The 23,532-nt window shown below is 43.5% G+C and overlaps 1 protein-coding gene across 2 annotated transcripts; it reads right to left on the bottom strand.

Annotated features, from left to right (window-relative positions):
• Nucleotides 1–68: 68 nt before the first annotated feature.
• Nucleotides 69–23,352, bottom strand: NAA50 (N-alpha-acetyltransferase 50, NatE catalytic subunit). Of its 2 annotated transcripts, none has more exons than XM_080391184.1 (5): nt 23,151–23,352; nt 8,053–8,186; nt 7,476–7,595; nt 6,480–6,546; nt 69–4,041 (listed from the first exon to the last, which is right to left on the bottom strand). In XM_080391184.1, exons 1-5 carry the CDS (start codon nt 23,156–23,158, stop codon nt 3,861–3,863), a joined length of 510 nt encoding a protein of 169 aa, XP_080247310.1. In that variant the 5' UTR covers nt 23,159–23,352; the 3' UTR covers nt 69–3,860. The 2 variants fall into 2 exon arrangements, with proteins under 2 accessions (XP_080247310.1, XP_080247309.1); XM_080391183.1 differs by having other exon boundaries at nt 8,053–8,189; nt 23,151–23,351.
• Nucleotides 23,353–23,532: the final 180 nt, after the last annotated feature.

The following is a 23,532-nucleotide window of genomic DNA, read 5'->3' as shown; positions in this document are numbered from 1 at the left end:
GAATATTCTAGATCTGATTTCAGAGAGAAACAGCTGACTGCAAAAAAATGCACGTGACAAGTCATAAATGACATAACTCAAATAGTGCACGTTTATTCTGAATGGTATTTCTAAAGAGTTTGAGAAAAACAAAAACATGCTCCTGATGTACAACAAGGGCAATGATATAGATTAAAAATGGACCATCTTATTGTAAAGAATTTGCTCCCCCTGCAACTTAATTTGTGACATTGAGAATGCATCCGTAAACTGCATACAGCATACCTTTGACTAAATCTTAACTCAAGAGACCAGCAGTGGTCTTAGCCAAATTAATCAGGAAGCAGTTGCAGATTTGAAAGAAACATCCAAGTCAGCAAACACTTTACAAAACACAGACTTTGTGCATAGCAGCTGACCCTGGATTACAACATGGGGGGAGAATAAAACAATTTGGGGGATCAATTTATTACTAGACACAGGGCACCATCAAGATTTAACAAACTATCATGTAAGTTTGTTTCAACTGTTAACAGTATGTCATATGTAGTTGGCAGGTCTAACCATTAGCTGCATCATGTAAACTCAGCCAGTTTCTGTATACACAACATTAATCTCTCTCTTCCCCCTCCCAAAAATGAGGGATCTCTCTCCTGGATGATTCCTTTTCCCCTGTACCATGGTTTCCTCTAGTAGGAGTCTTTTTGCAGATAATATCTTCATACTTCAACCAATAAATGACAAAACCAGTTGCAGAGATTCAGGAATAACTCGTATATACAGAGTTTACACTCTAAAGCTGCTAGTAGCATACATTTTTCTTGCTAGATCTTCATCCAGAACAGGAAGTGCTGGTGGGGTGGTTTTCCCCCCCACTGAAACTCCCAACTTTCAAAAAAATTAGTCGTTCATATTCTTTTCAAGCTAAAAGGAGGTCCTGCTGCAGCAACAACCAAAGTAACTGAAGTTCTCTGCCGTAAGCCCATACTTCACACAATTTCAGTGTCTCTGGGTAACAGCACTAGGATACAGCATTCTCCTCCCACATTCAACACAGCTGATGTACTAATGAAATACAACTGTTTGTCATCCAGAACTACTGACTTTCACTCGCCCTCATCCAGGTACAGCGAACACAGCTTTCTAAGAGATTTAGATTAAACCTTGTATTCAGGATTGAGCAACTGTTTTCCAGGATTAATAGCCTGGGAAAAGGAGTCTTAGATTTGTGGTTACTCTCTCTCTTCCACCTCCTACAAAACGTTTTATTCAGAAGTTACAATGAGGCAGGTTTGCTGTGGAATAGGAGCTTTAAGAATTGTTTCCAGGGATACATTCATAGAATGATGGCAGCCCAAAGCAAAAAAAGAGACAGAAACAAAGGTTAATCCAAGTTTAGACATCAGACTCGTACTTTTAAACCTGAAGGAAAACTGTCTGTGAAACACACCGATTTGTGGAAGCCTACAACAACAGCAAATCCTAAGAGTTCATATCCCCACACCCATCTACCCAACCCAAACACTTAACCACTTAGTTCTAGAAGAATGAAGAGCACTTTGCTTGGCACCAGAGGCAGCTATGGTCTGAGTTACAGCTGTGCTGCACAAACATCCTCAAATACAATACTATCTCTCTCCCTCCACATACTTCTCTTGGTTTGGTTAACAGATGGCCAGGGAAACTATGTTGGCATATGACAAGCTAATTGTGCTTCAATACATCCCCTCCTAGAAAGATGCTGGAACTGCCAACATAACCAGCGTGAGCAGGTCCTAGCAGTACTAAAAATAAGCTTTTGTCTAAACTAGGCTGCCTCTGGCCAAGGAAACCGTTTGCATCTTTCTAGCCGGAGTCTGCCACTGAGCATTGCAAACACAGGTGCTCAGGCCACGTGGAAGGGCTTTTGTTGTTGGTGATCTGCCCATCCCCAAGACTCAATTAGTGCAAACCCAGCAAATGAAGTAGCTGTTTTCCAGCATAGGTCTGTCAAGATGCACTCCAACAAACAATGCACACCTCTGGGAAAGAAGGAGTAATTCTGGAGCAGCCTGTATAGTCACCCCTCGGGTATCAAAGACCGCATAATGTGCAATGAGGGGTGCCATCCCTTGCCTCACCACAACTCCCGTCTTAAAATCCTTGGTTCCCAAGTCACCCTCAAATGACCAGACAGCACCTACTAACCAGATGTATGCTGCAATGCGCACTATAGGTTGGAGGCTTTCAAAGCAGATAAAGTCAAGATGCGTATTTAAACTTTAAAAAACAAACAGGAAAGGAATGCAGTTCAATATCTGCCTGGGGGATGGGGCAGGTTGGTGTTGTCTCAGCTCAGTGCACTTTCCCAGGTGCTTGGAGAAGAGTCCAAGCTCAAGCTGGTATTTGTATTGGCATACATAAAATCGCTGGCAACAGTGCATAGAAAGGAGCACTGATATTCACGCAAACAAAGCATGAAAGGATGCGAAGCAGAGCTTAGTAGAGTTTACTGTAGCTTTGAGGTTACAGTACTAGGAAGAAGCCACTCAGCCTATTTTCCAGACCCATAAAATGCTCTAATATACGCTGCTTTCTCTGGTGCTCCATGAATATACCCTCTCACGGAGGAGAACTGCATTATTACCACTGAACAGGGAAAGGGGAAAACAACTTTCAAAGGAGCAAACTGTGCAGTTCTTCACCACCTCCTCCCAAAGGAGCACATAAACACAGCAAGCCAAGCCAATCCAGCAAATCCAAGCAAATCCAGAAGACCCCTGCAAAGCTATGTGATTAGGGTCAGATTCATGTTCGCCTTCTCAGCCTTGTTGCCTGGTTTCCTCAACCCTTGCCTCATCTCAAGACATGTCACCACAGATTTAGTAGCTGTAACAAATTTATCTGGAGATGGGCACTTGGCGTTATGCGATCAAAGCTGGTAAGGTGGTCACAGTCACTTTTCCCATCCCAACAACACAGAACTAACTCTCAATGAACCCTATTGCATTTCACCCCTTTTCTAAGCGAGGGTCTTGCCTCAGGGTTCATACTTTTACAAGGTTACTCTTGCCAACACCAGAAGTGGCTCTTAACTCTGGCAGAATTCTGCTGGGAGTTGGGTAAATGAAAATAAGACAAAACAAAGACCACTCTAAACCCTCCTCTCGGTCAGTTAAGAAGTGTAGCACCAGCTTGGGTGAGGAGTATTTAAAAAAAGCATTCAAAAAGATCAGCCCAGGCAGAGTGAAAAGGTACGGTAAAGTAGCCCGCCCCTCTCAGCAAAAGATGGAAGAAAAAGCTATACTCAAAAATATTGGGAAGAACTAAACATACTTTTTTGAGGCGGGGGGAATTAAGAAGAAGAGTGGGAAGTACTGGAGTAACATTCAAAGGTTGGGGGGGAGTAAAGTACCCTGTAGGTTATAAAAAAACAATGTAGGAGTCAAAGGACAAGATATTGCTTTTCCTTTTGTCCCCCCACTGGATTTACATTCTGCTTACTGAAAGAGATAATTCTGAAGGAAACTTGTCATCAGGATAACCTGCTCAAGCCCTCCACACCTCAAACTTAAAGAGATCTGCACACCTTTTCCCACCCCCCAAATAAAAATGAAACCCAACCCCAAAAACAAAACAAAAAAACCCAAAACCAGAAAGGAGAGCTTTAAAAAAAAAAAAAAAAAAAAAAAAGAAAAAGACAACCCAAACCAAAACCCAAACATGATTGGACAATCCTTGGAAGAAGCATTATGTTTTGTTGGAGAGAGGTCAAGGGGGGGGGGGAAAATTAAGAGGATGAAGGGGTGGAGAAAAAAAAATTAAAAAAAAAAAATCAAAGAGGCCTCTCTTTCCTTATTTGGCGACAAGCAAGTGCAAGAAAGTGTTCGTTGGGGTTTTGTTCAGTTGTCGGTCTTTTGCACATCTGCGTTCTGGCCAAGACAAGGGGCTTTAAGGTTTTTCTGCAGCACATGAGCATCTGCGGGCTCTATCCTCTTGTAGTAGTTTTTCTTCGTCTCAATGATCTCAAAGCCAAACTTTCTGTAGAAGTCAATTGCAGACTCATTGCTGATCTGGACATGCCTGGGACAGAAAGGAGGACAGAGAGACAGGTATCAGAACTTTCTGCGGTACAGTATTCTGTCTCCGCACTCAGAAGGTCAAAGACAAGACAAGAAAAGGATCTATCTAGACAGAGACAGCAGCAGTGATGTAAAGTTCAGGACCAGAAATTTTGGTCTTCCCATATCAATCCTGAGCTAACACACAGCTCCTGGACGGCCTGTGGCAATCATTCTGAGAAGTGGCAAATGTTTTCCCTCAGTAAAGTTCTTTTAAGGAACACAAATAGCAGAGAGACTCTGAAGCATTACTAGCTCAGTAATTTCAATTTTTCTTAATCTGGAAGTGACAGATATTTTGTGGAAATATATAAACAAAGGTTCACTGTAGACCCAATTTTCACTTCCTGTAGTGACACTTCTCAAATGACCAAAACAGCTGTCCGAGTGATGATCCCTGCACGCTGCAACACAAAACTGGCAATGGTGTTTGATAGGATTTCAGCTCCTTGCTCACTTCTAACTACCTCTACTCACAAAAAGCTATGGCAGCACAAAGAAGCCCTATGGACTTACAAAGTCCTTTCCCCTTTTAACTATCTACCCCAGAGCTTTATCAATCTTGCTAGCATACTCCAAGAGTTTCAAGGCCTCCAAAACAGCCATTAGTTCTTCATCCTAAGTCACTAAAACATTTATTTGCACAAGTTTAGAAATAAAAAAAAAAAAAAGAAAAAGATGTTTCACTTGGCAAAAGGCATTCATGAAGCTCTCCCAAAATTCAGTGGACACTGCACAAGCTCATGAATTGCTTTATCATGACAATATGCTGCATAACCATAGAACCAAAGGGCTCTGGAAGCAACAGCAAAACAAAAAAGATCTCAGTGTTAAGCCCAATAAGCACCAAAGGGAACTTCATAGTAATGACAAATTTAGGCACTGATACCAAACTGGGTGCTAACCTCCACAGTATGTTCAGATAGAAGATGCACAAGCAACAGACATAGTAATAAAATCAATGGGCCACTAAAAGAACCTTTATGCCCAACTTTAGGGGCCAATTTATTGTCACCCCAGAACTTTTATCCTGGGAAGCACAAGAAGGATTACGAGTGATTTGGGTTTTGCATTAAAACAGCAAATAATTCCTTCACTGTGCACACAGTAACGTGCAAAAGCAAAAAGGAAAGCCTGTGCCTACTGGCAGCCATCTGAGAGGGAGTTCAGTACTACTTCTCCTGAGGCAGGAGAGCTGGAATACAAAGCAAAAGCAGTTTTACTCGGACTCCTCTTTAAAACACCTGTTCCTCATACAGAGAGGGCAAAGCTACAACAGTAGAGGACTTGGAAGACTGCACCTCCTCAGTAGAGGTGGGCTAAGCTCGAGAAGAAAGTCAGTCCATTTATAGTGATACCAGCGTATGAAACGCTCACCACTAAGCATCTTCAACAGTCCTGGCAAGTTCAGGGTACAGTTCTGTGGCAGCCTAAGCCCATCCAAGCCATACCTGGTGTGCGACGATCCCTACCAGTACACCATGCTTATACCAGTATAAGCAGGCAGCAACGGATGAGGAAGAAGCTGGCTCAGAGAAGCGATCTGGCCAAAAACTGCATCAGCTCACTTTGCAACACACAGGAAGAAGTGTGCAGCCAGCAGCAAAAGGGAAGCTTTGGCATCTATGGATTTCAGGCTCTGTTTCCACGGGGACCTATTAGGATGGTTATGCTCTTTTATGAAGCCCTATCCTCTACCCCAGTGCTTGTTCTCGTCTGCATCATGCCAAGTAATTATGCAGACATGCAGTTGATTGGAAAAAAACCCAAACAAATAACAATAATACTCCTCTTCCCCCAAACCCCAAATACCCACCCCCACCCAAAACTGAAAGCAGCTTCCCCAGCTGGGTCAGGGCATTGACCTAGTTTACTGTGTTGCTGCACAAACAGCTGACCTGGCAGAGCACAAGAATGGGAATAAGCAGTTGCACCTTGCTACTGAATGGGAACCTAGAGTGCTTGCAAGCCTCTGATCTGATGTTCTAACCCACACAGCACTGCCATAAAAGACAGACAGCAAGTGTACCAAAACTGCACACAAGACCTGCAGTATTTTCCATTCTGAGGATGACACTGTATGGTAAAAAAAAATAAATTTTTTCACAATTTTTTTTAGTCATAGTGTAATTATGCTATAGAATATAATTTTGTAACTAAACCACTTCCAAATTCAGCAAATTTGCAGAAGCCCTTTTAATGCAAGCAAGCTTTTGGTTTTCTCAGCATCACACAACAAGCCCAGAACACAACCCCTAGCTTTCTTGCTAGTACTTACAAGATGTTCCATGACCCCACTGAAATACATAATAAAAATACTGTTGGATCTCCCCTCCCTTTGCTCCCATATATGCCTCCATCATCTCTCCAAAACCGCAGAAGTGCAACTCTTTTACTTACAGATAGATGTTGTCAAAAGTGCCATCTTTTTCACAGATGTTTAAGACATGATTCAACATTTTAGTTCCTGCCAAAAGGTAAAGAAATACTTAAGAAAACCAGAAGTGCACAGTCCAGTCTGTACTTAGCTAAGGGCTTTCCTGGAGAGAGGCAAGTTAACTGTAGGTAGGCTAAAATGACAGAGCTTGTGAGAACTAGGGAAGGCAAATAAAACATGGTGTGTAAGTATTCCACCATCTTACTGACTGCTCACAAAATTGATTCCATTGTTTCTTTGAAGAAAAAAATCCAGCAGCTCAGAAGCATATATAAAAAGCAGCTTATTTGAATATTAGCTTCAAGGTCTCACACTCACCTCAAAATATGGTCAAAACAATGTCTAAAGCATTGAGAGCACTGGCAAATTTGTCTAAAAAATAAAGTTATCTTTTCATTCCAGTTTGTCAAAGCAAACAGGTTACTGTAAGGTCTTGATTAATCTGGCCTGTGGATTTGAAACATGGAGAAAAGAACCAAATGCAATATAGAGAGAAAGCAAGTACTACCCTGAGCAGCAATAATCAGTAGTGATAAAGACAAAATAAACAGGAAAAACCCTATGTTTAGAAGAGTAAAGAGATATCCCAATGAAGGAGTGTTGTGTTCTACTTAGACGTGACTTGCATACTGGTTGCACACCTCTAACAAAGTTACTTCCTATGTCTGTGCGTTCAATTTCCTTACCTATAGAAGCACAGTATTTACATTATGGTATAATGTGATTTAAGATTAAAATAATCTGAAATCCCAAATTAGAAAGTTCTACCAGAAGTCCATTTCTGAAAGGCAGGGAAAAAAAGCACATCATAAAACATACTCTTTCCTCAAAGTCCCTTCCAAAGAAATCAGTGGTCTAGAAATGCACTATCTTGGTTAAAAATCGGAAAGAACATTCAGAAATCTGCACAACAATCTGGTTTCTTTAATGACTCAGATACAAAAGAAGATCCTCCTTACCTATTCCTAGCCTTCGGTAGGGTGCCAGGCATCCGAGCGTCATGATGTACAGTCTCTTCTGGTTCTGGGAGTGATCCACCCTACAGCACACTGCTCCCACTGCAATATCATTGAAATAGGCTGCCAGGGAGGGAAACAAAAGTGTGATCAGTCACAAGCCTCAACCTATACATACAGCTTCTTCATTTACACTCTGTATTTTCCTTCCTTCCTTCTTGCTAATTCTCCCATCCAGATAAAATATCATACATTGTGCTTAACACTTGGAGTGAAGTTACCAATGGTGCTCTGACACAACAGTTGGTTTATTACAGTTCAACCACCTAGCAATGGCATCAGGAGGTAAGCTGGCGTTTCTGCTGTATCAGAAAACATGCCTATTCCCAGTAAAATGGAATCTATTTAGAACACAAAGCCTCTGAGGTTGGGACTGTGGCTTTTTTGAAGTTCCCAAACAGTTATTTTTCATCATGTAAACCAAGAAAACAGAAGGATCTGCTATTCAAAACCATTATAGATAGCAACGATGAGTACTTCTGCCACCACAGCCCACGATTACTGGCAAGAACATTTGTACCTAATTTGGCTAGTTCGCCAACCTCCAGTACATCCTTGTAGAACTTGTCATTGTAGCTGACAGGAAAAATGACCTGGTTTAGCCTCTTCAGCTGCTTAATGTTGTGTGGCGTCACATCTCCCAGCTCGATCCGGCTACTGGAACAAATCAAAACATGCTTAACATCTGACACACTGCAAGATTTCTAAGGACACCAAAAATTATTACATTTATGCTTAGACGTCCCACCTAATAATCAGTTCAATACATATTTGAACTACAACATTCAGCCCATACAATTAAGTCTTCTGTTGGTGGTCAATTTAACTCCCAAAGCCAATTTCAGTCAGTACTACACAGTCAGAAGTTTCTGAGGCCACACTTAACACTGATGTTCCATAGTATGTGTGGTTTTATTTGGTGGCATACAGGGGAACACGCATCTCTGCAAGAGTATTTAACTTTATCCCATTAATATCCTCACTGATCATCCAAGTCATGGCAGGGGGGCAGACACCAAACCAAAAAACAACAAAGAAAAGATGGTAGGGACAGGAGGCTAGAACAGAGACCAAGAAAATGAAGTCCTTATCCACGCTTCAAAGACAGCCTTAATTTTACCACCTGTCAATATAAAGCTTATGTTTAGACAAAGACAAAAGCATTACCAGACATCTGTCTCTAAAAAGCAACAATACTGTGTGCAGCAAGCTCATATTAAGCCTGTTAACATGCAAACGTGCCACTCTCAAGGTGATATCCCCGCATCTGTTATGATCATCACTGAAGTCATTCCTCCTGCTGATTGAGAGCAGAATCATGACTGTAAAATACCAATGTTGCACTGAATTATACTGAGAAGGAACAGATCAAGCTCCTCCCTTTTCTGATGCTAAATTCCTGACAGGAACATTACATACACAGGAAAAAAAATAAAAAGATTTAGTTGTTAGTATTCCCCAAGCCAATTTCTTGGGTCCAGGTAGACAGTTTTAACAAGGATTACAAGAATGAAAAATAAACCCCCAAGATAATAAAAATCTTCTCCCCAATGGTCACCAGAATACATAGGAAGGTACAAAGCCAATGCATGTAGAATTAGAAATGCACGCGATTCTGGGTTCATCTCAGCTTAGTTTTACTGAATACATACAGGCAACCAGATTGTTTTCTGCCAAAACATTGGTAAAGACAGTTTGTCTTTTTTTATGAAGTGAAATCCTGTTTCCAAAAAGGCAGCTTTCTAAGATCCTTGCACACTAGGTTTCAAAGTTCATTCTAGTGATGGGCAGTAGCTGCTTTCCATCTCCAGTGCCTCTTGTGCCTAGGCAGCTTGTTTTTTCAGACAGGTTGATGCCTAGGACACAGCACAGATTAACTTATACAACAGAGTGAAAATGTGATAACCAACAAGAACTGTACCAAGCAATGCTTGTATAATCTGCCTCTGCTTTATGAACTGACCTTGATTATACATCAAAACCCCTTAAACGATCAAAACCTCCAGACATCATATGCATTTTAGTTGTCACTACCAATGATGGGTGATAAATATACAATGCTTTCTAGGCATCGTACTGCAGCCTGCAAAACTATCAGAAAAAGCTATAGGACTGGAGCCTTTTACAGTTACTTCAAGAATCATAACTTCCCCTCACACCCACTTCCTTCTTTCACAGCAAAGAATACAGTCTTAAGTTCTGCAACAATACCAAGGATCACCATTGCCCACTCTCTGGTATGACACAGATAAGATAATCTCCCTAGTGAGCCCTATAGAAGCTAAACAGTTTTAAGAAGGGGCCTACCTTTTAAAAAACATCTAGCATTAACTAATAGACTACTGACGATTTTGTAATTCTCCATCAGATTAATATGTTCCAGTTACTAGTTAGAATTAATGGATGGCATTTACATATTGAACTTTGCTGACTCCAAACTCTAACCTTTTGTCACACATTTGCCAAAGACATTAAAAAGCCCCCTGCTGTCAAGCATCTCATGCCAGTATGAGTGCTTGCAAATTGTTCCAGGCAGCTCCTCATCTGTCTGCCCCCTACCACACTGAACATGTCAATCTTTTTACTCCTTCATTGCAAGCAATGAATCCTTGTAGGTTGCTCCTAAGCTCTGCCGAGTTATACAGCGACCTCGAGAGACATCTCACTAGAACTGGACAGTGTATTCTCCAACAGTGATCTCAAGAACAAAAGAAGCAGCAACAGTCTCCGTATTCTTGCGTCTCATCCATGTCTAGATACCCAGGCACACTTACAAGCAACAGCAATGGGATATCCTTCTAAAGTTTCTAGCTAGAAAACCACTACACTGTGCAGAAATAGTCCACAGTACCTCTTTTCTGTGACTCTTACTGCCACCAGCCCCGTTTCACAGCCCTTCCTATCTTCTAGATTATTTTTGCTCTCAAGATTCCTTTCTTCATGTATTGCTGCTTGCACAAGCCCCTTTGACAATTATATTCCAACATGAAGTACATATGGAGCTTGCAAGGATGATCTTCTTACACCACAGACATACTCCCATTATAAACAAGCATGATATCAAAGTTACTAGGCAGTGGGGTAACTAATACATTTTTTTTATGCCCAGCTTAGCACAGCTGTTAAGCCTAGCATGGCAGGGCTTTCTCAAGCACACAGAAGACAAGTTGTGCCCTTTTCTAATCCCAGCCAGCAGTGCTACCTTTTCCTCACAAAGGGTAGGAAATAAAACCATGGCATGTGGGGTTCCTGGGTGTATTTGTGCCTGGGAGAGAGCTTTCCTGGAGTAGAGTACCTCAGGAATCTCATACTAGGAGCAAAGAGAAGACCCAGCAGCCTCTTCTGCTGCAGTCTGCATCACAGTGGAAACCAAAGGGAGCAGTTCTCAACTGCTCAATTAGATCAGATGAGCTGCAGAGTAGGAGGTCAGTAAAGGAAAAGAAAAACCTCACACTCACAGTCAGTCCCTTCAAAGCCTAGATCTTCTGTCCAAAAGACTTAATAGTATATTAACCTTCGTGATACTTTTTTTGTATCAGTAGATCCAAGCTTCAGCAGATCAGTAACGCTAGCATGAACTCTTATGAACTCATAGCAAAGTTGTTAAAGAGCAAGTCCCTTTTTATACTACTTGAGCAAAAATCTCTGACACAGAATATCATCAGGTAGTGTGTTTTCTAGTATTATTCTAAAATTAATTACTTCCTAATGAAGCAAGAAATCAGGCATTAGAAGACAGTCACTATGGAGTATTTATGATGACAGTGCAACAGGATAAAGACAAATTGTCAGGGGCAGCCAGGGCAAGATGGCTGAGAAAGGGGCCATGGCCAGAAGATGGACCTTCACCAGGAGGGTTTCAGACAGGGAATAAATAAGTGCAGAAGCAGAGTCTAAGGCTGTTCATCGCTGCAGAGCCCCAACATCACTTCTGAGGCTGGCATCAGGTCAGAGAAACAAGTTCCAGCAGTAGGGCTAAAAGGTGCTGCTGAGAGTTTTCCTCAAGCCCTCGGACTCCCCGACTCTCTCACCACTTGCCACATCCATTGCTGCCTCCTGCCATGTCCTGCTCCCTGCCTCCTGTGCTCTGTCACTAGCTGTTTCCTTGTTGCTTGAGAGAGAAAAAAAGTTTTGAGTACCACTGCAGGAAGCATAAATCAATACGCTGAATATGTCTGTCTAAATAGTATGTACTCAAGCAATAAATTACTTTAATGTATAGCACTAACTGATTAAATCAGCACCACACCTATTACACACAAAACATTTAATCAGTAAACTAAATGAAGACATGGAAAGGAAGACCCACATCATGAGAGTTCACCACTTTGCCCGAGGACAGTGCAGCAGAAGTGCCACCAGGGCCTTGAGTAAAAGCATGGGAAAGCTGGCGATGCTGCCGAAAGCAGCAGTCTCGCTGTCCCCAGGCCACTCATTTCCACCCTCTTGCTGGCACAAACATTTGTGCAATGATGTGGTGAACCAACCCCAATTTAAACTAACCTAGCCAAAAAAAGAAAAGTTTAGTTTTAACCCACATCAGTCCCCTGATTGGGTTCACCACAGAAGTCTCCTGCTAGCAATAAAGAGAAAAAAATTGCCAGAGACAGAGCCGGTTGGGTCTTGAGCAGAAGTGCCAGCCTACCCCACTTTAAACTGGAAGTACCGTGCAAGAGGAGCACAGGGATCATTCAGTATCTACATGATTTTGTGCTACACCTTATAATTTACAGAACCACATACACTTTGAACCTAAGGACTTAGAAAAACTACCACAGCCTCAAAAGATCCAAGATAAAGGACACAAAATGGTCGCTCCTTACTATTCACTGGAGTAATGGAAATTTTTGATTTGTTTGTTTTTCAATAGCTATTTACAGGTAGACCCGCTTCTTCAAGTTACCTCTCAGCCAAATCAGTTTACTGTTTCCTAAGTTTACTGTATCAGCTAAGGAAGGTCTGAATAGGCCAGTCCTGTGCATTCCAGTTCAGTACAGGCTGTACCAGAGATAAATATCCTCTGCTGTTGCAAAGAAAAAAAAAATAATCATGAGTTCAAATCACCATATGAGAAAACATATATATATATAAAGAATGGCCAGAAGGGATATGCCCTTCCTTAACAGATTATTTTATTCTATTATTCCAACAATATTCCTAAAAAGATACGCACTTAGTACTGTCACCATACCTCTCAAAATAGCACTCCATGGAGCATGCAGTCAACTGTACTTATCTCAGGTGTCAAAGCCTCTGGACCAAGTCAGCCACCCCATCCCAAGCAACTATTTTCAATATGGAGGAACGAGGGATTCTTGCCTCCTCTTGTTGCTGTCTGCAGGCTTAACTGAGGTGCACTCAATCCCCTCATCCAGACCATTGATAAAGCCATTAAAAAGGACTGGCCCCAGTACAGAGCCCTGGGGAGCACCCTGTGTGACCAGCAGCCAGCTGGATGTAACTCCAGTCCCTACCACTCTGGGCTCAGCCATCCAGTCAGCTTTTCACCCAGGAAAATGTATACCCATCCAAGCCACGAGCAGCCGGTTTCTCCAGGAGAACGCTGTGGAAGACAGTGTCAAGAAGCTTGACTAAGGTCCAGGTAAGCAACATCCACAGCCTTTCCCTCATCCACTACGTGGGTCATCTTGTCATAGGAGATCAGGTTTGTCAAGCAGGACCTGCCTTTCCTAAACCCATGCTGACTGGGCCTGATCCTCCGGTTGTCCTGCGTGTGCCACGTGATGGCACTCAGGATGATCTGCTCCATAACCTTCCCCAGCACCGAGGTCAATCTGACAGGCCGGTAGTTTCCCAGATCCTCCTTTCTGCCCTTCTTGTAGATGGGCATCACATTGGTGAGGAGTGGCTGAGGGAACCGGGGTTTTTTAGTCTGGAGAAAAGAAGTTCAGGGAGGGACCTTATTGCTTTCTACAACTACCAGAAAGGTCATGGACAGGTTGGGGTAGGTGTCGATTCCCAGATAACAAGTGGTAGACAAGAGGAAATGGCCTCAGGTTGTGCCAGGGGAGGTTTAGATTGGTTATTAGGAAAAAATTCCTCACTGAAAGGGTAGTCATGCATTGGAACAGGCTGCCCAGGGATGTGGTGGAATCACCAGCCTGGAAGTGTTTAAAAACATGTAGATGTCGTGCTTAGGGACATGGTATAGAGGTGGACTTGGCAGTCCTGGGTTAGTGATTGGACTCGATCTTAAAGGTCTTTTCCAACCTAAATGATTCTATGATCATGTCAGGCCTCTTATTACAACAGTGCTCTACAAATCCATAGCCTTTCCTAGATGGAATACCTGCCCTCTGAAGCCACTTAACCATCTTCCATTGCAAGGCTGTTTCCAAGCCATCATTATTCTCATAGTTAGGCTTTCTTCTAATTCAACCTAAATGTACTCAAATCTATCCATATACTGTCTCCTGTTGACCATTAGCTTCAGGAGCTGATGGATGGAGCCTATCCCACATGCCTTTTCAGAGAGTGCTACCATGACCTCTTTATACTTTCCATCTTCTAACTAAAGCCAAGCTCCTGGCCTCCTTTAAGACTGCCTAATTCCTACTGTCATCATACCAGCTCTACTTTCCATTCCTGCAGATTAATTTCCCTTAAACACAGCTAACCAAAACTGCTTACAACATCCCGAACACTTACTATTGCCTTGTACAACAGCAGTAAGTTTTTCCCATCTCCACTGGAAGCATTTTCCTTGATATATCCTAGGACCACACTCAAATTTCTCACAACTGCAATGTACTGTAACTCAGTTACTGGGCAAAAAACACACTGAGACTTCACTAGGAAAGGTCACCAGTTTCTGGTGTGGGTTGCTGTTCGTTAAAAGCCCACAGTGACACTGCCCAGCGACATAAGAGCGGAAGTGAAAAGCGATCCACAAAACCTGAATGGAAGTGGGACTTTGTGAGGTGACATGCAGCAGTTACTGAAGCTGGATGCACGCCCAGAACATCAGCATTAGCCCTCCTGCTCTCACATGCCAGTGTCTTAAGACCCTTCAGGCACTTGCTAGAAAGAAAACCTCACGCTTTTTGTAGGACCACATGCAATCCAGTTAGTCCTATTGCAGCTGCATTCCTCTATCTGCAGCCTACTACTGCAATTTGAATACTGTCTATTTTTCCTACAGTGTCTTTAAAATTTATACTGGTGGAAGTAACATAGGCTAAATGAGACGTTAGTGTTTGCTTATGTGAAGGTTGCCTTTTGCCTCTCCATGTATATCGAAGGAGAACTGCTATACAGAATGATAACTCAAGATGAAGCCCATTTCCAGAGTTACAGTTCAAGAGGAAACACAAATTCAGTCCCAGGGAACAGCAAGCGTTCAACACTAGTTTAGAACCAACAGCAGGGAGAAAAAAGGGAATTTCGAGTTTCTTAATGCTGTAAGAATCTCAGTCTCATTCAACTTTAAATAGTGCAAGTCTCTCCCCAGAGGGATGTGCCTGACTGAAACAGATCTCTGTGTAACTGATAGCAGGGCTCAGGCTTATTGAAGGCATCTGGCATGCTAAATTTAGCAGAGCTGTATCTGCAACTCACAAAACTTACGGAGGTATCATCAGTCAGGAGAGGGAGCACAGAGGAGAGAAGGGCCCTAACAAATTATAGGACTTCAGAGAAGGTCTGTCACCCACTAAGCAGCCAACTACCTTTATTGCTTCTATTTTGGCTTCCAAGTCAAAGCAGGAGTCTAGACAGGATAATCCACTCATAAAATAAAGCCAAACCAGAGCTATGAAAGCTATAGACCTGAGGGGTGTGGCTTTGCTTAGATTCACCTCCAAAGCCGAAACAGCCTCTTTAGTGTTTGGGCTTTATTTTTTTGTTTGTTTGGGGTTTTTTTGCTGGTTTGTTGTTTTGTTTTTTTAAAAACAGATGAGCTGTCTTGCTGGGCGCACAAGTTAGTCTAGTTCTTGTGGGCAGACCGGTATGTTTTCAATTATCTATAAGATCTGTGGGCTGTAAATCTACTCTACTTCACTTGTCAGAAAACCAGAAAGATAACTACAATCCTAGCATGCAAAAGGTCTTTACCAATTTGCTTCTCAGCCTCCCTGATCTTCTTTAGCCCCACTTTACTACTGAAAATGTGTATTTGCATGACACCTGCTACCTGCTGGAAGTTACCCCCAGCTGTGTGCTGGAGTGTACAAGAGCACAATGATGTAGAGAAGCAAGCTAAGCAATTTTAGAATCAGAATTAACAGAAGACTTCACTCAAGACTTGCAACTCAAACGGATCTCAGTATGAACAAGTTACATTGACATGCGTCAGAATTCCCCAAGACATACTTCAGACTCACCTTGCCTCTCTCCTTTATAACAAAAAATATACAGCATGTTACAGTCAAGGTTTCTTTATTATATTCTGGTAATTCACTCTCCTTCAACCTAGAAAACCTGACCACTGTACCGAAGACTGGCCGATCTTCACATGCAAGAAGCAAAGTTATGTTACAATAGCCTCACAGTTTTCCCAGCTCAAACTTGTTCTTTGAGAGTTGTATTAGACCTCAAATTCAGGCTCAGCTCTGATCTAAAAGAAAGAAAGAAAAAAAAAAAAAAGATGACAACCCTACACCTAAAGTAGCAGTAAATCACGAAGCATCTCAGCTGACTATGCAAGCACAAGGGGGAAGCAGAGAGGTCATTTCAACAAGTGTCAAATAAAAATAAACCTTCCCAAGAAAATGAAAAGCTATCTCATTCTGCAGCTGGATATGAAAAGCAGGAATCATCATGCCCAGCTAACAGAATTTTCAAACTCTAAAATATCAGAAATAAAGGTATCTGGTCTAGAACAGAAAAGCAGCCATACATAACATCACTTAGTAGACCATAACACTTTGCACCTCAAGAGGTAAAGGCTTAGATATTATATCTGCCTATCCCAGGTGGATCAACGTCAGGTGAAAGAGGAAACAACTTGCCTGCGATCATACAGCAGATAAAGAGCTGCCAGAAATCCTAACTCTCCATTGCTAGTCTAACCACTTTTCCTTATTAGTCAAGTAAACTCACAAGAACATTCAGAATTTGAACCATGATTGCAAAGCAGTACTTCACTAGTTTGAAACAACTTAGCTCAAAATTAGTTTTGTGTCTCTATTACCAATACCCTGAGACATCATATAAATTACTGCCCCTTTTCATACCCTCAGTTTCCCCAAATATAACAACTATAACCCTTACTTGCCTCCTAGGAGATCACGAACCTTCGCTGATTAGTATTCCTGAAGTACCTGATGATCCTCAGGTAAGAACAGAGGCTTACCTTCAAATTCAAAATAGAAATGATGCTGGGTTCACAAAGTGCCTTATTTACATAAATTTATATAGCTCAAGGGCGCTTCTTGCACTTATATTAGGTAACAAACTATAGAATTGACGTATCAGGAGAAAGGCATTCCTCTGCTTCATGCAAACTATTTCTATAGGTCACTGAAACACCTTTCTTTACAAATGCCTGTATCCATTAGATTAGTCAAAAAAAAATGGCAGGCCATTATGGGTCTCCTGCCTATACTTTGGATTTCAGTCCCAGGGCAGGTGTTTTTTTGAGGTGTTCAGATCATGCATTATATAAATAACATACTCTGAAAAATTAACAGAACATGCTACCAGTTTTATGTGCCTACCTTCAAATACTTCTAAGGCAACAACCACAGCAAGCAGCTAACTTAACAACACAAAAAGCTGTATTCCCCCCTGCCCCACCCTTCCCAATTTTCAATAAGAATGAATCATTCTCAAATGAAAATTTGTGCCAAAGGGCTAAAACCAAGTCTCCTTTAACTGCAATTTTCAACCTGATTTGTGATCTTTACGGACAAGAAATTCCAAGTGCCATGTGGAGAAAACTTCCACAAGCCTTCAACCGCTGCCCTGGGTCTCACCCCATGCTCTCAAGAGAAGATAACTAGATGACAGAAATGAGAATTGAGATTCTAGTCTGCTAAGGGCCAAAAGTCACATGGAACCTGGAAAAAAATGGGGAGAGGGAGGAGAAAGGGCAAGTGAGCTCAGGAAGTACTTCATGCATCAGGATCTTACCATGCAGCATGGTATTTTCAGTCCATTAAAAAAAAAAAAAATCACTCTGCCCCCAGAAAAATTCAAATATCTTAGTCACCTAGTGACAGCGTGGTGGACATTGTTTTAGCTCTATTTTCTATAAAGCCTCGTTTCATTTCCTTCCCATAATGAATTAATTCAGTATGCTTTGACACAAATACACAGTTACCCCATTTCAGTGCTGTGCTTCTCTGCTCTCAGGTCTTCAAGTCCAAGAGTCTCCGAACAACCAGCAATTCTTCTGTGCATAGGCTGCTTCTCTCTTCTCCCCTGCTTCCCCACCTCAAGTTTCCCTCTTGACAAACTTCTGTTGCTCCTAAACCCCCACACAGGTCACTCCTTTCCCTCCCCTCTTTCAGCAGGAAGCAGAAAGTAAGCCTGACATTGCCTGCCTCACTTAGAGCAGAAGCAATGCAAGGGGGTACTTTTATCAATTCCCCCAAAAATATAAGGATAAGTCTCCTCTTGTCCTTTCCTCCTCTTCCTCTGGGTAAAAATATCCAGTGCTTTCTCACATTATTGGTCTGAACACTTCTTTCTAATGCTTGCCAAATGGGCAGGCTCTTCAAGTTCTGAATCATTTCCACTTGGATAAAAGAATTTTTCTGGCTCAACCATCACCCATTATTCCCCATTTTAGAAGAGATTTAATGTGGCAAAGGAGGATGCATAATTTCTCTTGTCCTCAGGAGATGGCAGCAGAGTCTGTGGCATTTGGTGATTAACTAAATATACTACATTTTTTACATAAGAAATGTCTCAACTTAGCAAACTAATTCATATACTAAGAAGCTACATATACATGTAAGAAAAACTGAATGGTCAAACACAACTCAAAAGCTAAGGTTCAGTTCTAAAGTGCTTCAATAAAACAGCTAGAATCCCTACGCTACCTTCCTATCCTTCCAGTCCTTCCTACTTTGTGGAATGTCTTAATCTGGTTATGGAATTAAAGTGGTAAGAGTTATAAATCAGGCTGAATAACTATAATAAACTTCCCTAAGTTTTTATAAATTAATTTAGCAGATATTAAGCCATTTGTAAGCATGGTCTAAATTTACCATCTATGAAATCAAATGCAGAAAGTATAGCTCTCGCTTTGACATTTTTAGGTTTAGAAAAATCCTAAAACCAAATAGTGGTTTTCAAGCTCAATTGCCTTTTTTGTTCTGCCTCCAGTGCATATGACAATTCAGCAGTTTTTTTCATAAACTTGGAAGTCCCTCCTACGTATGTTAAGCTTAGCACTTTGCCTTGCAAACGGCAACAAATCAATAGTTCTGCATGAACACTGTAATACCAACTCAGAAGAAAAAACACCTCCCTGTCCTCGTGAGAAACACACACAGCTTCAGGACCTTGCAGGGTTTACTTGATGAAACTGGGCAAAACAGAGATATCAGAGCTTACCCATAATGACTCACTGTAGTGCTTCAAGAACTCTATTGTTATTTTTCTGTTGTGCTCAGTACTCCCCAGCTGTGATGGCTCCTCTGCAAAGGCAGCTAGAACAGCACTAGCCTGCAAAGCCTCTGGGTTATGAAGTTCTCCACAGCAGCTGCTACCTGTTGTGCAGCAGCTAGTCTCAAGGGCTCTTCTGCAGCAAGTCAGGACCCTCAGAAACTACGAAGTATAAAACTTTACTGCAAATGCATAAAAGTTTAGAGGCAGTCTTCTAGAAGTTTCTTACACAAACACAATGCACGTTACTTTCTAAGACAGTGGTATAATGCATGGCACACTGCTCCCCGTTTCAATCAGTTTTTCATCATGTGGCTCAACACGTACTGCCACATGACAATCCCACAGGTGTTCCCCATCAAAACTGGAAAGGGGTTTGGTCAATGTGACAAAATAACACACATGCACGGGATCACAGGCACTGGGCCCTGCTTGTAAAGCGCACTATACGCTCTATATATGATACGTGCTCTACATATCTGACACTCCTGGTCACATAGCAGGCACGAGCATGTGATGAAGCATGCAGGTCCTGCATTACACCTCTTGTGCCATGTGGTTTTTAGTTAAGGGCAGCAGGGAAAGGCTGGATGACTTCATTCTCACAGGCTTCATCTGGACTGAAACGGGTCAGAAAAGCACCCTTACTGTAAGGCATCAAAAGGCCACAGACAGCGACCAGCAACGCTCAAGAATCAATGCAAGGTTTCCGGCTTTCTTTCCTTAACCCCAGCAGCATTACAACTGTAATGAAAATACAAAAACACTGAGCAGCAAGTGAATCAACACTGTGAAAGTAGTAAAGTTCAGGGAGTATTATTTACGTCTGCTCTACAAAACCAGGCAAATTACTACAGACAGTAGAACCCGAGTTCCTCCCACTGGTATTCTGCCTCATGCAAACCCAGTTCTAAAATAGATTTTCAAATTCCAGAACTAACAGTAACAACATTTCAGAATACAATAAATGAAAAAAAGAAATTAATCTCTAGAGAATCATGAAGTTCACTAACAGAACAGTGAATCACCTCAGTCTTTAAACTTACATTTAAGAAAAAAAAAGCAAAAATAACAAGTATCTAAACTATTAAAATCATTCAGAAGATGAGGATAGCGTGAACATAAAGCCAAGTATATAAAAGCAGGTAGGAGCTAACAGCAATTACCAGTTCAAAAGCTGGCATTTAACTCTTATTTGATGAGAAAACCCTCAAAATTTTAAGCAGCTGAGAAAGGAAGGGGAAAAAATAACCTTTTGCTATCTCTGAAACCAAAGGTCCTCTATAAAAGAAGTCAAGCTAATTTCAAACACCCTGATGACAGAGACACTACAACCCCCTATGCATTATTAACACACTGCTCTGTGCTATTTTGAACTCAGAGACCTAAGAAAGAGGGCTGCAAGCAACACACATTGACTACACAATCTCTTTTAGATCTGAAATTGCAGAATGTCAGTGAACTTGCTAGTTTCTTCTTTAATTCTTTCTCTGCCAAAGTAGACTGTTCATAATTACAGATGATGTTATGGGTCTTGGTACTCCCAAAATTATCTCTGCACTTTGTGGTGGGGGTTACTATGCAACGCATACACTCCCAGAAAAAGTACTCTGAGTCAGTTTGTTCAAAAGAACTGATCCACAATTTTGGATTCAATACTGAATCAATACTGAGATCCCTTCAAACACCACATTAGTTTCTGTATGCTGGGAGCTGATGCATTAGATCTAATTTTGGATCCATCTTCTGACAGTACTTGTTTTTTAGGGATCTCCTCTGATCTTCATAGCTTGACAAATAATTTGGTTTTGTTGCAAAGTACCTGATGTAATTTCATATATTCCTTCTGAAATCTTTGTCTAGACTTTTGATTCTGTCATTGTATTTAAACCAGGTTATTTTTCAGTTTGAGTTCTATCAGCCTATTTGCCTCAATCTGAATTTTTGGGGAACACCTGGATTCAATAAGATTTTGTTCTGCACAAGAACGTGCCACATGGTGCTGACAGTGTTTTGACAAGACAGGAATATGCTGTTCTTCAAAGAGATTAAGGTGTACCAGAAAAGCAGAAATATGCAAGTACAGAACTCAAAGGGATCAGTTCTTAAGTCAAATCAGCGATAAAGCTGCCTGGAAGTAAAAGGAAAGCAACAGGAATCAAGTTTAGTGCTCAATCAAACACTTGATTTAGAAAACAAGGAAGCAGAAGAGGGGTATGTGGGTTTTTCCCTCCACAGCTTTTTATTTTTTTTTTTTTTTTTAAGTTTACAAAAAGTAAAACATTCTCTGAAGTGAGAACTCCTGAGCAGCACAAGCAAAGCCAGGGCTCAGCCTCTTGGGGAGCATCGCAGCATGGCAGACAGCTCTGACTGCAACCTGCCAGGAGACCTCTGCAGGTTCGGCCTGACGTGCCTGGGCTGCCTTCCACCTCATGCAGCCAGGCCCCAGTAACCCTGTGCCTCAACTCAAGACTGATGTCAGCCAAAGTGGGGCTAAGCTGTAGAAAACAGCGGAACGGTCAATGGAGGATAAAAGCAAACCTAGTTTTGCCAGGAGTGCTGCTGAAAAAAAAAATCATGTCAACTGCCACTTCATCTCGGCCCATCAGTACTGTTCTTTTTTCCCAAACTCTGTCATCCTCATTATAAGGTGACTAAGAGTCAACCCGCCCTGTTTCATGTAGGGTGGTGCAGATGAATAAAGGATTGCCCGATATCCTAAGCACACCTATTTAATGTCAGCTAGGAGTCACTTTATTTGCAATCATCACTGAACATCATTCTACAGATAACTGCCAGCCCCTCACAATGTGAAGCTGCTTACACGCTGTAAGAAACAGCTACATCTGTTATCAAGTAGTCTTGTGTGACCTCACCCCAGTTGCTAACAGGCTAAACCCCTTACCATTTCTTAGTAAAAGCTTAAGTGCTTCAGCTTCCATTCACTCTGCCTTAAGCTGCCAAACTGGAATAATAATACCCAGCATTGCATAACACCAGTTTCAAGAGGACTGGTTTAATACTCCTTTGAGAAACAGCTATGGAAAGCTTCCTTTGTGCCTATGAAGAAACTGAGGCATGGAGCAGAAGGATCAGGTTTTGTGGAGCACAGGTGACACTGAAATTAATAAACATTAGGTGATTTAACCAACATTGAAAAACCTGTCCCAAAGTGACCCGTGCAAGGTCAGGCAGGTCATCTGATGCCAGAGCAGGGCTGTGACTCTAAAGGCCTCCAGCCTCCTGTTCAAGCACTGCGCCTCGCCGCCTCCGCCGAGCAGGAAACCCAGCGTTTCAGCCAGACCCATGTGAAATCTGAAGGTTTTCAAGCGCCACCGAGAAGCGAAGCCAGGCCCAACGCAGCGCTCCAGAAATCAAGGCACAGAACAGAGTCCGTTCTCACCCATCCACGCCGACCAGCGCTGCGAGACCAGCCAGCAGAAGTGCTGAGAGGATGCTACGAACAATAGCGCCGCAAACCCGCTGCTCGGAGCCTGGCAGCCTCCCCGCACAGCCCCAGCGGCGCTCTGCCCGCGGCCGGCCAGCCGCCCGCCCTCTCCCCTCCTTCCGAGACGGCTGATGCCGCCAGCCGCAGGCCACCGGCTGGGCAGCGCGGGGCTGAGCACGGGCTGTGCCGCCGCTCCCGCCGCGGAACCGGTTCACAGTGAGCACCGGGCCCGGCGGGTCCCGCAGGGAGCTCAGTACCGCCGAGCAGCGGGGGCGCCGTCAGCTCCGCTCCCCGCCGCGGGCTCCCCCCCGGCACCGGCCCCCCGCGGCGCAGAGTGCGGCCCCGCTTGCAGAGGGCGGGAGAAACGTACCGACCCCCCCCTCCCAGCCCTGAGGCGACGGCGGCTGCCAGGGGTGGCAGCGGCACCGGTCGGCCCCCCGCCCGCGCTCGGCCCCGCCGCGCCCGGGCCGCGCCACCCCGCCCCACTCCCCGCGCCGCCCGGCGGCGAGCCAGCAGCACGGCCCAGGCGGGCCCAGCCCGCCCTGTCACGGCCTGGCCGCGCCGAGCCCCGCGGGACGCGCCGGGCCCGCACTCACCCCTTCATGGTGCGGCCGCGGCCCAGCCGGTACCGGCGTCCGCGCTGGCTGCGTGAAGGGCCCGGCGGTGCGGCTCCGGCCTCCCCCTCCTCGGCCCGGGCAGCGCGGGCGGCTCAGCCTCCAGCTCCCGCGCCCGCTCCACATGGGCCTCCGTCCGTCCGCCCGCCGCTGCCGCCGCCGCCGCCCCGCCCCCGTGACCCCTCACCTCACGCCGCGCGCGCCCCCGCCCGCCGCCTCGCCGCCATGACCCCTCACCCCCCCGCCTTCCCGCCCCCGCCGCGCACGCGCCGCTCCCCGCGGGGAGGAGGAGGAGGCGGGGAGGAGGAAGGGAGATGTACCTCTGGTCACGTGATGCGGAGCCAGCCAATAGCGTGGTAGCTAA

The sequence above is a fragment of the Falco punctatus genome (genome assembly GCF_963210335.1).
Source record: "Falco punctatus genome assembly, chromosome: 6".
Taxonomy (NCBI): domain Eukaryota; kingdom Metazoa; phylum Chordata; class Aves; order Falconiformes; family Falconidae; genus Falco; species Falco punctatus.
The sequence above is the reverse complement of the archived record's forward strand: the minus strand, read 5'-3'. Positions and strand labels throughout refer to the sequence as shown.